The following is a 13,926-nucleotide window of genomic DNA, read 5'->3' as shown; positions in this document are numbered from 1 at the left end:
AGGTGATTCTGGATTAGTAAATGTCAATGGGATGGTAGGAATTAAACTCTGGTTGGACACATGCAAGGCAAGCTCTCTTCACCTGATGTATTCTCTCTTTGGCCCCACTTAATACTAATTCTTACCTAGTATCTATAGACTATTGTGTAGTATTGAGAAATTAGATTAAATAAAGAGAGGGGCCGGGCGGTGGCGCTGGAGGTAAGGTAAGCCTTACCTGCGCTAGCCTAGGAGACGGACCGCGGTTCGATCCCCCGGCGTCCCATATGGTCCCCCAAGCCAGGAGCGACTTCTGACCGCATAGCCAGGAGTAACCCCTGAGCGTTACCGGGTGTGGCCCAAAAACCAAAAAAAAAAAAAAAATAAAGAGAAAGGCGATTCTGGATTAGTAAATGTCATTTAGTGAATTAATCCAGAAATCAAGTAGGTTTAAAACTAAAACCAGGGCCCGGAGAGATAGCACAGCGGTGTTTGCCTTGCAAGCAGCCGATCCAGGACCAAAGGTGGTTGGTTTGAATCCCGGTGTCCCATATGGTCCCCTGTGCTTGCCAGGAGCTATTTCTGAGCAGACGGCCAGGAGTAACCCCTGAGCACTGCTGGGTGTGGCCCCCCCCCCCAAAAAAAAACAACCCTAAACCATATTAAAGTGTGCGTGCGTGCGTGTGTGTATGTATACATATTCATTCTTTTGTTTTGGACCCGTACCCAGTGACGCTCGGGTGTTTACTCTTGTATCTATGCACTCAGAAATCGCTCCTGGCTTGGGGGATCATATAGGATGCCAGGGAATCCAACCGCAGTCCATCCTAGGTTAGCGTGTACAATGCAAACATTTGCTTCCATGTGGCTGACCTGGGCTCAACCCCAGCATCCCATATGGTCACCTGAGCTGTCAGGAGTGATCTCTTTTGGGGGAGGCTGGGCCACACCCGACAGTTCTCAGGAGTTAGCTACTCTTGGCTCTACACTCAGACATCACTCTTGTCAGGCTCAAGGGACCATATGGGATGCTGGGGATTGAACCTCTGTCCTGGGTCATCTGTGTACAAGGCAAATGCTCTACTGTTGTGCTACCACCAGGGCCCCAAGAGTGATTTCTTTTTTTTTTTTTTTTTTGGGTCACACCGGCAGTGCTCGGGTTATTCCTGGCTCCTGGCAGGCACAGGGGACCATATGGGATGCCAGGATTCGAACCGATGACCTCCTGCATGAAAGGCAAATGCCTTACCTCTATGCTATCTCTCCGGCCCCCCAAGAGTGATTTCTAAGCATAGAGCCAGGAGTAACCCCTGAACACCACTTGATGTGGCCTCAAAATCAAATAAAGAAGTGCAATTTGAGTCATAAGTACTTTTGTCTTTTTTGTTTTTGTTTTTGGGCCACATCCGGCAATGCTCAGGGGATTACTCCTGGCTCTATGCTCAGAAATCGCCCTTGGCAGCCACAAGGGACCATATGGAATGCTGGGATTCGAACCACTGTCCTCCTGCATGAAAGGCAAATGCCCCACCTCCATGCTATCTCTCCAGCCCCTACTTTTGTCTTTTTACTATTTGTTTTGTTTTGGGGTACACTTGGTGGTACTCTTGACTGTGCTTAGGCATCACTCCTGACAGGGCTTGGGACCATACAAGATGCCAGAAATCAAATTCTGGTCAGCTTTGTGGCAGGGAAAACTCCCTACCTGTAGTATTGCCTTTGGCCCATTGACTTCTTGAAATCATAATTCCAATCAGATGAGAAAAAGAATAAGATGTGCCACTAGTGATGAGTGTTTTAGCTAATAGTCTTGGCTTTTTGCCATTTTTACAGCAGCTAAGTAAAAGGTACAGTATTGTTCTGTGAGCTTTCCAATTTGTTAGTAAGGTTGCTTTAGGTACAATCCTGGTAGAATGATAGTATGCATATATGGGAGGAAAAATAATTGCAAAGGGTAGATCCTAATTGTGATTCAGTGTAGGCTATACTTCTGGAACTGTGACTACTTATATAAGCTTTGGCCCTTAGTTGGTATGTGATTATATCAGTGTTGGTACCTTAGGCATATATATACACACACACACCCCTTAGGTATTTCTTAGGCACTTGGATTTTTAGCTTGTGTCAAAGATTCTAAACTAAGATGTTCGATATTGGCAGCTTATCAATATTTTAAAATGTTTCCTCCTGGGCCCGGAGACATAGCACAGCGGCATTTGCCTTGCAAGCAGCCGATCCAGGACCAAAGGTGGTTGGTTCGAATCCCGGTGTCCCATATGGTCCCTCGTGCCTGCCAGGAGCTATTTCTGAGCAGACAGCCAGGAGTAATCCCTGAGCACCACTAGGTGTGGCCCAAAAACCAAAAAAAAAAAAAAAAAGAGTTTCCTCCTCCCTTCCATTAGTCTTTGGTGGACATGGTTCTGTGCGATCTTGTCTACCTGCTGTTGATCTTGGCAGCTTCCATTTTTGTTATCGGACAAGCAGGAGCTTGTTACTGGCCCCTGGTCTAGCCAGACACCTGCCTCTCACCTCCCATTAGCAGTTTCCGATTATCAGCTATTTCCTGTCTGTTTCTGGTGGAATACTGGAATAGTGTTTCATGGTGTTGGAATTAGGGACTGAAAACAGGTCCCAACTGATAATGGGCGGCAGGCTTTATTTAGTCTCATTGAGGATTTGGGGTGTTCTGTGTACAGTTAGGCTTTGAGAATCTGTTCCCATTCCTCCACCTAACAAAGAGGGTATATACCCCCGTGTCTTCAGAATGTTTCTGTACTTTTGTGGCTTTATGGAGAGGCTCTCCCTTTCACATCTCTGGCTTCATCACAAAAATGGTAATAAATACTGCCAAACAGACCACCTTTTGAAAGCAGCAATGCCCACTTCCGTAGAACCCTGGAACACTCCTGGGTTGGTCAAAGAATGTTTGGTAATGGCTACAAAGGACCGTGCTACTCTGCACTGAGTCACCCATTTGGGAGGAATGAGGTTTCTCTGGGGAAGGAAGAGCCTAGAGGACCAAGAGATCAAGGCCTGATGGGGAGGGTTTCTGGAACCTGAAGCTCTTAGCCTATTTCAGTTCCCTACTGCTGGGAGTAAACCCTGAGAACAGAGCCAAGAGGACCTGGGTGTAGCCCCAAATGGGATAGGCTGCTGAAAATGGGGGCTGTGGGGTGGGCTGAGGTTCAAGTTTTCCCATGTAAAATGTGGTTCTAAATCCTGGATCTTCCTGACCCGAGCACCCTGGTTTCTTAGGGGACAGGTTGGTGGCCAGGAGAAACCAAACCTGTTCATGTTCCCAGCACACAGCACAGACCAGGAGGTGCACTCGGTTTTATTGAGAAAACGCAGTCTCCCCAGGAACGCCCTGCAAAACTAAGGGAAGCAGTCTGGAAAGAAGGCTGTTCTTTGCATGTGCGCTCTTGCGGGGCTGTTGGCCACTTGATGGGAGGCTTGTCTCTTTGTCTCTCCTTTTTTCCCTTTCTGGTGCCTGGGTTGGGCCCAGGGAAGCTAGATGCAAATCTTGTGCTCCCACAGAGCTGCATCACAGGTCTCCTTTGAGGTCCAGCGATGGGGTCTCACACCTGTGGGATGGGGTAGGAGGCGCAGGCTGCCAGCCCACACATGTTCTTGCCCCGCTCGATGAGGAAGTACCTGGGAGGAGAGTGAGCGCTGAACCAGTGAGCTGGCTGACATCTTGGCACCCCCACACCACGGGAACCCCACCTTGCCTGCCCGTTACCCGTTTTCCCTCTTATCCTGGCACTCCAGAACCAGGGAGAGTGGGTACGCGGACACACACACCTCTCCTCTCCCCCTCCCCCTCCCTCTCCCTTTCCCTTTCTCTTCCTATGTACACACACACTCATGATTACCCAGGTGCTTTCTCTCCCCCCCCTCCCTCCCTCCCTCCTTATGATGTCCCAGGTGCTCCATGGGCACTGGGCTGGCCTATGCAGGCTCAATTTCTCAGGAAGACTTGGGGTCCAAGGAGGCTGCATCTGGACTCACCAGACTTGATCCTTAGAAACCCTTCCCACAACCCTCCCAATGGCTTACCCATTCATTCCCCACTGGGAACCCCAAGAGTTTTTCACAATCCAGTAGGGTATCCCATTTTCCTCTCCGTACCCCACAGCCAATACTGCATGGTTAACTTTGTCTGGAGTCTTATGACAAGAATTGCTGGAAAATGGACAATGAAAAGGGTCATAAGCCAAGGGAGAGAAGGGGTGGTGGTACAGGAGCTACCCCACAGGGGTTCACACCCATATTGCCTGAACTTGGTGTTGCTGAAGTAGTTCGGGGTGATTCCTACGAAACCACACCAGGTCCATACCTGACCTGGGCTTCTGGTAAAGGCAATATTTCCAGGGCAGGTGCTGAGGACTTGTTTCTATAAGGAGACCCCGAAAAGTTGTGAGGACAGGCTGTTGGAGTGTACGCAGGGGAGGAGGCCCAGCCCCACAGAGGGGTTAGGAAGCCTTGAGGGAGAGCGGGACTCCCTGGAAATAGCCAGCTGTGTTCAGTCTCAGGAAATGAGCTGAGAAGGGTTCCCCCAGCAGGCCAAGTCTGGATGATTCATGGATGGGGAGGAGGACACTGAGTATGGTTGGGGGTACAGTGGGGGTCTGCTTGCAGCCCTGGAATCACTCAGGCTGGGCTGGCTCTCACCACCTCACCTGGAGTAGATGCCCTTCTTATAGTGCATAAAGTCACTCGTCACTTCAAAGGCAAAGCTGACAGGGTTGTAAAGAGCCACTGCCTCCACCATGGCCTCTTCATCGTTCTGTGGGCAGACCGTGGCTGAGCCAGGCAGCAGGCTTGTCATCAGCCAAGGCAGGTACCAAGCTCCTGACCCAGAAGCCCCACCCTCCAGCTGCCCTCTCTGGAGAATGCTGCAGTCTTAAGATCAAGGGGGACTCCTCACCCAGTCCTATGAATCCTGGCATTTTCTGGTGGCCATCTCAGCGAGTGCCCCACTACCAGCACTTGCAGATGGGCCAACTGAACCCTGGCAGGAATGCCTATTCAATCCACATACCCAGCCTCACAGGGCTGGCAGGGGAAGACTGCTGGGGAACACTGTCTCAATTTGTGGATGATGTGTCCAGCACTCACCAGGGTGATATTGGCAACGTCCTTCACAAAAGCAATGGCCTTGTCGGGTTGGAATTTGCAGTTACCATCCTGCACCAAGGGACAGAAAATACACCATTGGGCACAGGTGAGGGCACGGACATGTGCACTTTGACATTCAGAAAGCAAAAGCCACTCATTTTGGCTAGAGCGAGGGTCACTTAAGGGAGAACACATGCCTGGATCCCCTTGGGTGGTCAGATGCCCCTCCCACTGCCAGTGCCCCACTGGCAAAGGAACTAGTGAGCATGTCTGCTGGGAGAATGTATGGTGAGGCTGTGTGGGATGGGCTGAGGCTGTGTGGTGAGGCTGGACTCCGAGGTGTGACTTGAGGCTGTATGTGGTGAAGCTGTGTTTGAGGCTGTGTTGTGAGACTGCACTGCGGCTGTATGTGGTGAGACTTGCGGCCGTGTGTGCTTTAACCGTATGTGGGTTTTCTGAGCTCTACCTCGAAGTGTGGACCATTGGGTTCTGGGTGTGGAGTTACCTTGCCCTGGTAGGGATAGCTGTCCTCGCCCATGATGCCCTGGTTGTAGTGGATGTACTCGAAGGCCTGGCTGGGCAAACCCCTGCAAGAAACATGTAGTGTATTGGAGGCACCTTGTGGCTGAAGAACTGAGGTCTAGAGGAGGCTGACAGCTCTGGTGCCAGGAGGGGCAGTGCCTGTCTGGGGCCCATAAACCTACCCCTGACAGCCATGGTTGTTGAAGTCCTGAGCACAGTCCACCAGCTGCTGCTCTGCCTGGAGAGACAAGGACATCATCGGGCAGCACTTCCTGATGTGAAGCCAGGGGCAGGTGGCGTATGTGGGTGAGGCCCCTGCACGGCTCTTCCCTGGGTGAGTCCCATCACAGCCCCCAGTCCCTACCCTTCCTCATCACCATACCACCCAAGCCTGGCAAATGTCAGCTGGAACCACTCACCAAGGACAGCAGCTTCCCACCTGCAATGGCCACAGCAGACTCCAGGGCCCCTGTGGTGGAGAAGGTCCAACAGCTGCCACAGGCACCCTGCAAGAGGATAAGAGTCAAGCCGGACTGACCTAGACTCAGACTCCACCTGAGCCTTAGGCTATAGCCCACACCTGCCCCAGAGCCAGGCCTCAAGGCAAGCCTCTGTCCTTCCCACTGTCACCCAACAGAGGGCGCACTGGGTCCCAGTTCCAGCCCATCTCCACCTTCCCGCCTCCCTTGTCTCTACATCTACCCAGTCGCTGGCACCGTCCAAGGCTCAGGCCCAGTGCCAGGGCCACAGGGTTCACAGCCAGGACAGCTCAGGGCCATGAGATTCCAGGGCTCAAAGTGTTCCAGCCTTTCAGTCATCTTGCCAGCCTCACAGTCATCACTGTCATACTCCATTTACTAACCCACACAACTGCTATGGCCTGGCCTTGAGTCGGGGATGTAATAAAGTCAGGGACACATCCCAACATTCTGTCTTCCCCACCCCTAATCAGCCCCTGGAAGACCATCAATGGCTCTTAGAGTTTGATCCCAGTGTCCCTGTTCTCTCCCCAGCCAGCCTGGGCCTCCTACTAGAGCTAATGGCTTCGGTTCTCCTTTCCTCCCCACCCCTCCTCTGCCACTTGTGGTCTTCTGGTCAAGCTAGACCCTGGTCAAGCTGGCCCTGAGACTAGAGCATAGCTGGCTGCCATGCAAATACCTGATTTTTCACTGGGGAGACGAAGTTTCCTTTCTTCCGCCAGTCCACAGACGGGGGATATGGGCCTGATCCCCGAAGGTAGTTGCCTTTGGTGGCTGAGCAATTCTGAAACAAGCGAGCAAGGTGTTTTTTTGGGAGGGAAAATTTGACAGACTGCTGTGGCTTCAATGAGGAGAGCTAGACAGATGCAACTATGGACCCATCCCATCTCAGACATGGGAGTTTGAGAACAACTGTTTACCTAAGTGTTGGGGCCTATGGGCTCAGCAAGTGAAAATACTGTTTTCCCAATTAAACCTGAATTTTGGACACATAAGGGAGAAACAAAAGCAGAGCCTGTCCCTGGGTGCAGATAAATGGGCTAAATGCTTTAATCATTTATCTGAAGTTCTATTTCCTCCCAAATCCCTGAATTTTATCTGGCACCTCTTAAGTTCAGGGACCTCACCGTTGGTTCCCCTAGCACCCGGGGGTACCCTGGGCTTTTGTGGCCAACAAACCTGTATCTTCAATCATGCCGCTCATGCAAGATAACCCACCTGAGGCTGTGACCAGAGGTATTTGCGTTTGAACTCAGAGAAGCTCATATCTGAAAACTGGTTCAGTCCCACTGAAACAGAGAAGGAGAAACTAAAGCTCAGTGGTCTGATAAGGAAACACAAGCCCCTTGGGCCTGTTCTCTGAGCAGAGTGAAAACTGCAGCCATAATATGGCAATTCCACCAGCCCCTCTGCTGGGCAGTGCCCAGGACAGCAGGGACCCCCATCCTATGTGTGCTGCTAGGAGGGGCTGGTGGGAGCGAAGCTGTGGTCAAGAATATGAGCAGGGCCCAGAGAGATAGCACAGCAGTGTTTGCCTTGCAAGCGGCCGATCCAGGACCAAAGGTGGTTGGTTCGAATCCCGGTGTCCCATATGGTCCCCCGTGCCTGCCAGGAGCTATTTCTGAGCAGACAGCCAGAAGTAACCCCTGAGCACCGCCGGGTGTGGCCCAAAAACCAAAAAAAAAAAAAGAGTATGAGCCGCCATCCCAAAATCCCTGGGGCAGCTCCCACGCACTCTGAAATGTGTAGTTGCCGGCATTGTGAGCCTTCATCTTGCTCCTGTTATGGAGGAAAGTCCGCAATCTGTGGGGGTAATCCCTCGAGTTGTATTTCTTCTGGTGCTGGAAAAAAAAAAAAAAACGAAGGGGTGAGTCAGAGATTCAAGACAGATCACCGGAGGAGAGGGAAAAGGGCTCCCTGAAGGATGAGGTTTTCCTTCTACACCAATTGGTGGGACATGGTCCCCATTCCTGCACCCCCAGAGGCCTCAGGCCACTGAGTCAGCATCAGGGCTCTGTCCCAGAAACCACATCAAGTGAGGCCTTCTCAAAGCAAGGCCACAAGCCAGCTCATGCATATATTGGGACAAGGATGGAATGTCCCAAGGTCAGGTGCCACCTTGCCAGCTCCCGTCCCGGCTCAACACCCAAAGCTGGGCTCGGAAAGACCCAAAGCTGGGCTCAGAAAGTCCCTCGTCTTATTTCTAGCCCACTTTGGCAACAGGAAGTGCAACGAGACCTAGACCACAGAAAGAAGAAGCTGGGTACTGACCTGTGACATCCATGCCTTGAAGCGGAACGTCTCTGCCAAGAAAAGAGAGATGGTTGGTGACTGCAGCTGCAACTAGACCCGGAGAATAGCCCTTTGCACACCCGCTATGTATGGGGCAGAGACCCAGCATGTACAGCTCTGTTGCTTCTACCTCAGGCCCAGGCAAGCTCTGACACTTCCCATGCCACATCTTGTTTTTTTGTTTTGTTTTGGGGCCACACCCGGTGATACTCAGGGTTACTACAGGCTCTGCACTCAGAAATCACCCCTGGCTTGGGGGTCCATATGGGATGCCAGGGGATCACACCACAGTCTGTCCTGGGTCAGCAGTGTGTAAGGCAACGCCTTACCGCTGCACCATCACTCTAGCCCCATTTTTTTCTCTTTTTTTTGGGGGGGCCATACCCAGTGGCAGTGCTCAGGGATTACTCCTGGCTCTGCAGTCAGAAATTGCTCCTGGCAGGCTCGGGGGAACCACGGGGATGCTGGGAATCGAACCCAAGTCCTTCCTGGGTCGGTCGCATGCAAGGCCAACACCCTACTGCTGTGCTATCTCTCTGGACACATGCCACATCTTGTAATGTGCAAATGCCCCAGATGCATATGAGATGAAGGGAGCTGAGGCTTGAGGAAGCCACACTGGCTGCTGTTCAGCCCTTCTCAGCCTCCTGGGCCCTCACAGGGCAAATGAACTATAGCTATGCCAATTAAATTTGTCGAGAATGGGACAGTTGGGGGCCTAGGATGTGCAGCAGTGGAATCAAAGGCCTTGCAAGTGGGAGAACCACAGGTTTGAGATGCTCTGCCTCCCTCCCTTACCTCAGCAAACATGAGCTCCATGGCAGCGCTACCAAGTACCACCACACCAACAGGCATGTGACTGCCCATTGCTACAGGAGCAGAGCAGGAGGGCGGCAAGGCCTATGGAGGAGGCACTGAGAATCTGATCTGAGGGTTGGAGAACATCCACCACCTGACCAGCATCTCACACTTGGACATTTATTGTAGTGGAGCCACCTCCCACAGTGCTTGGGAGTCCAGGGGAAGCCCACTGCTACTAGGTCTGGTGCTTGGAGACCCAACACACCTCATGTCCAGGACCCTACACACAGCTCTGTAATGAGCCCCAGGCATGGTCCTCTGGTCCTCTTAGCCATCACATCAGGGGTCTCTGGTGGGTTCTAAACTGCAGCTACCAGGCAGAGCAAACAAACTGCTCTACTTCACTTCACATGGGTTTTGCTCCCTCATACCCAAGGATCTTTTTTACACTCAAGCACAGAAGCACACACTTCCTTCACCTGTGGGACCTACAGTCTTGGCACAGTAGCTCAGGCAGGTGTCACCACTGTTACCACCCCACCTGGTAGCACTTAAGTCACATGGTCTGAAAAGGAAATGTCCTAAGAGGTGAGTCACTAGACTTGTCCTTGAGATTGCGTCCTGACCACTATGGACAGGGGCAGGTTTAGCAAACAGCTTCAGGTGGGAGAAGTGGACATGAGAGGGGTGCACAGGGACCCGAGAGAATGTACCATGGATGGGCCTCATCACCAACACCTATGGTTTCTGGGTCCACATGGGCTGCAGTACCAGAGTAACAATTCAGAGCTAATTCTGGCCTTGCTGGATCTCCAGAATCCTGATGCCATGAGTGGGGTCTGGAGGGAGCCTCTTGCAGATGTGCCCCACCCAGTCATACAGCTGAGCTCAGACCTTCAGCTAGATCCACCCACTCAGGCCACTTGTTCTAGCTCAGTTTCTGTTCCCTTTAACCCGCCATATGCCCACTCATAGCTGGTTCAGGAAACAGTCAAGTCCCGTTCAAGCATGTTCAAGTATTTTCTTCACTAGTACTTTCTTCACTGACCTTTGCAGCCCACAGTCGAGGAGAGGGAGTGGGGTGGGGAACCCAGTCCTCTCAGCAGCACAGGAAGGAAATAGAAACTGAGAGGGTCTGGGAGTGGCACAGTCATTTCTGGGGACAGAGACACGCATGCCGGCACTGGGCCTGTGTGACGCTTCAGTGAGTGACGGATGCGGGGACAAGTCTATGAGGGCAGGTGGCTTCAGAGGTTTCAGAAGGGAGGCAGGAAATTCTGGGTCAAGCCCTGTGGACCAGGAATCCACAAAGCAAATGGACCGAGTGGGAGAGGGGTGACCCTGACCTGCCCAGCCTCCGCGGCAGACCCACCAGTGTGTGGACCAAGGGTGTAGGTCTGTAAGGGGTCTTCCCCATGGGACAGGGCCTCTGTGATCAGGGCAGGGGGACGGAAGGATAGAAGGATGGACAGTGTCCACAGGCAGCCAAGATCAGCAAATACCCAGCAGGCGGGGCGCCCCCTTTTAAGATGCTCTGGAGCCCATGCAGCCCCTCCTTTGTGCAAACAGGGCACGAGTGGCTGAGAGGCCTGAGGGCCGAGCTGGGTAAGGAAGAGCCCACCAAAGAACCAGTGCCTGGATGGGCCCCTGGGTCCTGGCCCCTGAAGCTGCCTCTGTCTCTACTGTTCCGGGACCCGGAGGTGATTTTCTGAGCGCCAGGGGTGGGTGGGTGTCTCGATAAGGGCCTTCAAGTCCACGCAGCCCACCCAAGCCCAAATGGGGGAGCTCTGGGGGCTCACCCCACATCCCAGAACAGAGCCCCCAGTTTTGAGCGTCCTAGGACCTGAGCGGGTCTAAACAGCTGCACGTCGACAAGTGGCCATGGTGGAGGAAGCAGCTGGACGCGCCCCCGGCCAAGGAGGGCAAAGTCCTCTCGAGGCAGTGCCTGGAGAGCATGTTCCCCTGGGCCTGCAGATTGAGCCTCTGCTGACTCTCCCCACGCACCAGCCCCGGGCCCCGCATCGCCTCCCCTCGCCCTCCGGCTCGTACCTAAAGAGTTCACGGACACGTCGGCGGAGCTACGGGCCGGCGCTCCCAGGAGCAGAGCCCCGGTGCAGAGCAGCAGCAGCGGGACCCACATCGCAGCGACGCTCGCAGTGCACTGCCCGGGGCTGCGGGCCGGAGCTGGAGGCGGAGCCAGAGCGCGGGAGGGGGCGTGGTTTTGGAGGCGTGGCTTTGCGCGGAACCAATAAGTCGGGAGGGAGGGGCGTGGCTCCTGGATGGGGCGGGGCTTCGAGGCGGCGCTCAAGAGTGTCTGGCGCGTTGAGCGAGCTGCTGAGCGGCGGGCCTTTCCCGGAGGTCCGGCTGCTGTGGGGAGGGGCTTTGCGCGGAGCCAGTGAAAGAGAGGGAGTGGGCGTGGTTTCGCGAGAGGAGGCGGGGCCTCGAGGAGGCGCTCGGGAGAAGGAGTGTTGAGGGGGGGGCTTCCCGGAGATCCAGCTGCTGTGGGCGGGGCTTCTGGGAAACAGTTTTCGGGCATCCCAGGATGTGTGATATGAGTCTTCCCATGGCCGCCTCTTTGCAACCCCCTAGTACCGTGGAATCTGCATTTCAAAGCCCTGTGTGCGGTGCAGGCTGCTGTGCCCACCCCCAGCCCTTTCCGTTTACGCATCTTAGGCCTCTGGATGTGGCTGGGGCGGATCCGCCTAGGAGAAACGTCATGGGTGGGGGGGAGTCCCAGGTCCCTAAGTTGTCCCTTATCTGCTCCCACAGCTGAGAGGTCAGAGGCACTTACGGGCTCAGGGGTGCAAACACTTGGATTCCTGCACCTGTGGCATATGTGGAAGGTGAGTCTGGAGGCCTGGAGGTGTTGTGATCTGGAGGGAGGAACCAGGAAGAGTGATAGGCTACTGAAGGAAAGGTAACAGTGTGCCCTAAGCTCAAGTGGAACGTTCTGGCTTCCTTTGGGGCGGAGAACTAGGCCATGCAGGATGTCAGCCTCTGCACATTCCTGCGAAGGGCTGAGAAACGCAGGACCTTGCAGGACTGTGCAACACGAACACACACAGCTAAAGACTGCTCCTTCCCCGCCAGAACCCCAGGACTATAGCAGGCCAGGACCTTCCCTGGCTGGGCCCCAGCCCCCCTTCACCCTCGCAGACTTTCGCTTGAATGAGCCCCAGAGCCCTCAGGGGCCCCCTGGTTCAGTGACCCTGGAGTTGATCTGGGTGACCCAGCCACGACTGGATGGAGGAATTCTACCCCTCCTTGTACAAGGAACAGGCGACTCCCAACTCCCTCTCAGCTCAGCCCCTCCAGCAGGCAGGGTTATGCAACCCCTCAACAAACAGCATCTCCCAGCACCCACACCCCTGAGGAATTGCTTGACTCACCCGCCCCAGGGCTCCACAACCATCTCTGGCTCAGGCCTGCTCTGGGCAACTCACAGTTTTCTCTCAAGGTTTATGAAAACACGCTGGGGAAGGGTGTCACCCTTCAGTGCTCAGAGGAACTTAGGTGATGCTGGGACCACACCGGTTGCCAGGAAAGGGCCTGCCCCCTGTTACCGCCCCAGCGCTGGAACGTGCATTTGACTCCTTCTCAGACTGAGAAATAAACACCGACAAATGTGTAAGACTCTGTCTCTTCAGGGACCTGCTGGGATGAGCCCTTAGTATTGAGGTGCAGGCCCAGTGGGGCATGGGGAGTGCTGTGAGATGATGGAGAGACTGGAGCAGTGGGAGCAGAGGGCGTTTGGACTCACTCAGAATAGCGGTGTTAACTACTAAGGAGTTTGAAGGTTTGGTGCTGGGGGCACTAGGGTCCCCTTCAGCCTTCTGGGTCCCCCTCAGCCCTGACTTTTAGACTACATTGCCAGGGAATACACTGTGCTCAGATATGAATCTGGAATGTGGCCTTAACTGCAGCTGAGTCAGAGGTCCTCAGAGGTACCTGATTGCAAGAATGCAAAGGAGCCTTGTGAAAAGGGAACACATTGGCCCAAGGAAGTACGGCCTGCCCTATAAGTCCTGTGGTCTGCGGAGGTGCAGCAGGAGGATGGGCAGATGGCCCCAGAATGCAAAATCTCTTCCCACCTGAGCAGACAACCAGGAGGGACTGGGGTCTGTTGATGTATGGCAGTTGAAATTGGAGATGCCCCTTGGGTAACCTCACTGTAATGACAGTTGAACCTGGACACGCCCCTGGACATGCCCCCTGTCATGCCAGGTATAAAAGAGAAAAGTTGTACTTTGGGGGAGGGCAAAAGAATAGTGAAATAGTGATCAAAGCAGTATGGGGGGGTGGAGATAAAGCATCCTCAAGATGCTGCCTGCTTTGTATCTAACCTTCTTTCTCTATTGAACCTGAGTTCTCCCCCACTAACTCTGGCGGGTAAATTTCCACCTATCTCTTTCTCTCTCTCAGAAACCCCTGGGCTGGTGGCAGCTTGCCTCAGACTCCAGAAGGAATAAAAAAGATATTTAGGGGAGCCGGAGAGGTGGCGCTAGAGGTAAGGTGTCTGCCTTGCAAGTGCTAGCCAAGGAAGGACTGCGATTCGATCCCCCGGCGTCCTATATGGTCCCCCCAAGCCAGGGGCAATTTCTGAGCGCTTAGCCAGGAGTAACCCCAGAGCATCAAACAGGTGTGGACCCCCCAAAAAACAAACAAAACAAAAAAAGGGGGGGGCCGGAGAGATAGCATGGAGGTAAGGCATTTATTTGCCTTTCATGCAGAA

At 53.7% G+C, this 13,926-nt stretch overlaps 1 protein-coding gene across 1 annotated transcript; it reads right to left on the bottom strand.

The window, feature by feature from the left end:
- Positions 1-3,297: 3,297 nt before the first annotated feature.
- On the bottom strand, positions 3,298-11,364 carry CTSH (cathepsin H). The gene is made up of 12 exons (XM_049783673.1): positions 11,244-11,364; positions 8,373-8,404; positions 7,837-7,942; positions 7,320-7,390; positions 6,781-6,885; positions 6,042-6,128; positions 5,805-5,860; positions 5,606-5,687; positions 5,101-5,169; positions 4,662-4,768; positions 4,039-4,164; positions 3,298-3,633 (listed from the first exon to the last, which is right to left on the bottom strand). Exons 1-12 carry the CDS (start codon positions 11,332-11,334, stop codon positions 3,558-3,560), a joined length of 1,008 nt encoding a protein of 335 aa, XP_049639630.1. The 5' UTR covers positions 11,335-11,364; the 3' UTR covers positions 3,298-3,557.
- Positions 11,365-13,926: the final 2,562 nt, after the last annotated feature.

This window comes from Suncus etruscus, chromosome 11 (assembly GCF_024139225.1).
Source record: "Suncus etruscus isolate mSunEtr1 chromosome 11, mSunEtr1.pri.cur, whole genome shotgun sequence".
Lineage (NCBI taxonomy): Eukaryota > Metazoa > Chordata > Mammalia > Eulipotyphla > Soricidae > Suncus > Suncus etruscus.
This window is presented reverse-complemented; position numbering and strand designations above follow the sequence as displayed.

What these genes read in the sequence shown, in the direction of transcription:
- CTSH (XM_049783673.1), bottom strand. Translation starts at nt 11,334, where the DNA reads ATGTGGGTCCCGCTGCTGCTGCTCTGCACCGGGGCTCTGCTCCTGGGA. An exon ending in CGTGTCCGTGAACTCTTTAG is followed by an intron (nt 8,405 to 11,243) that starts GTACGAGCCGGA and finishes TTTTCTTGGCAG; the next exon opens with AGACGTTCCGCTTCAAGGCA. An exon ending in TCAAGGCATGGATGTCACAG is followed by an intron (nt 7,943 to 8,372) that starts GTCAGTACCCAG and finishes TTTTTTTTCCAG; the next exon opens with CACCAGAAGAAATACAACTC.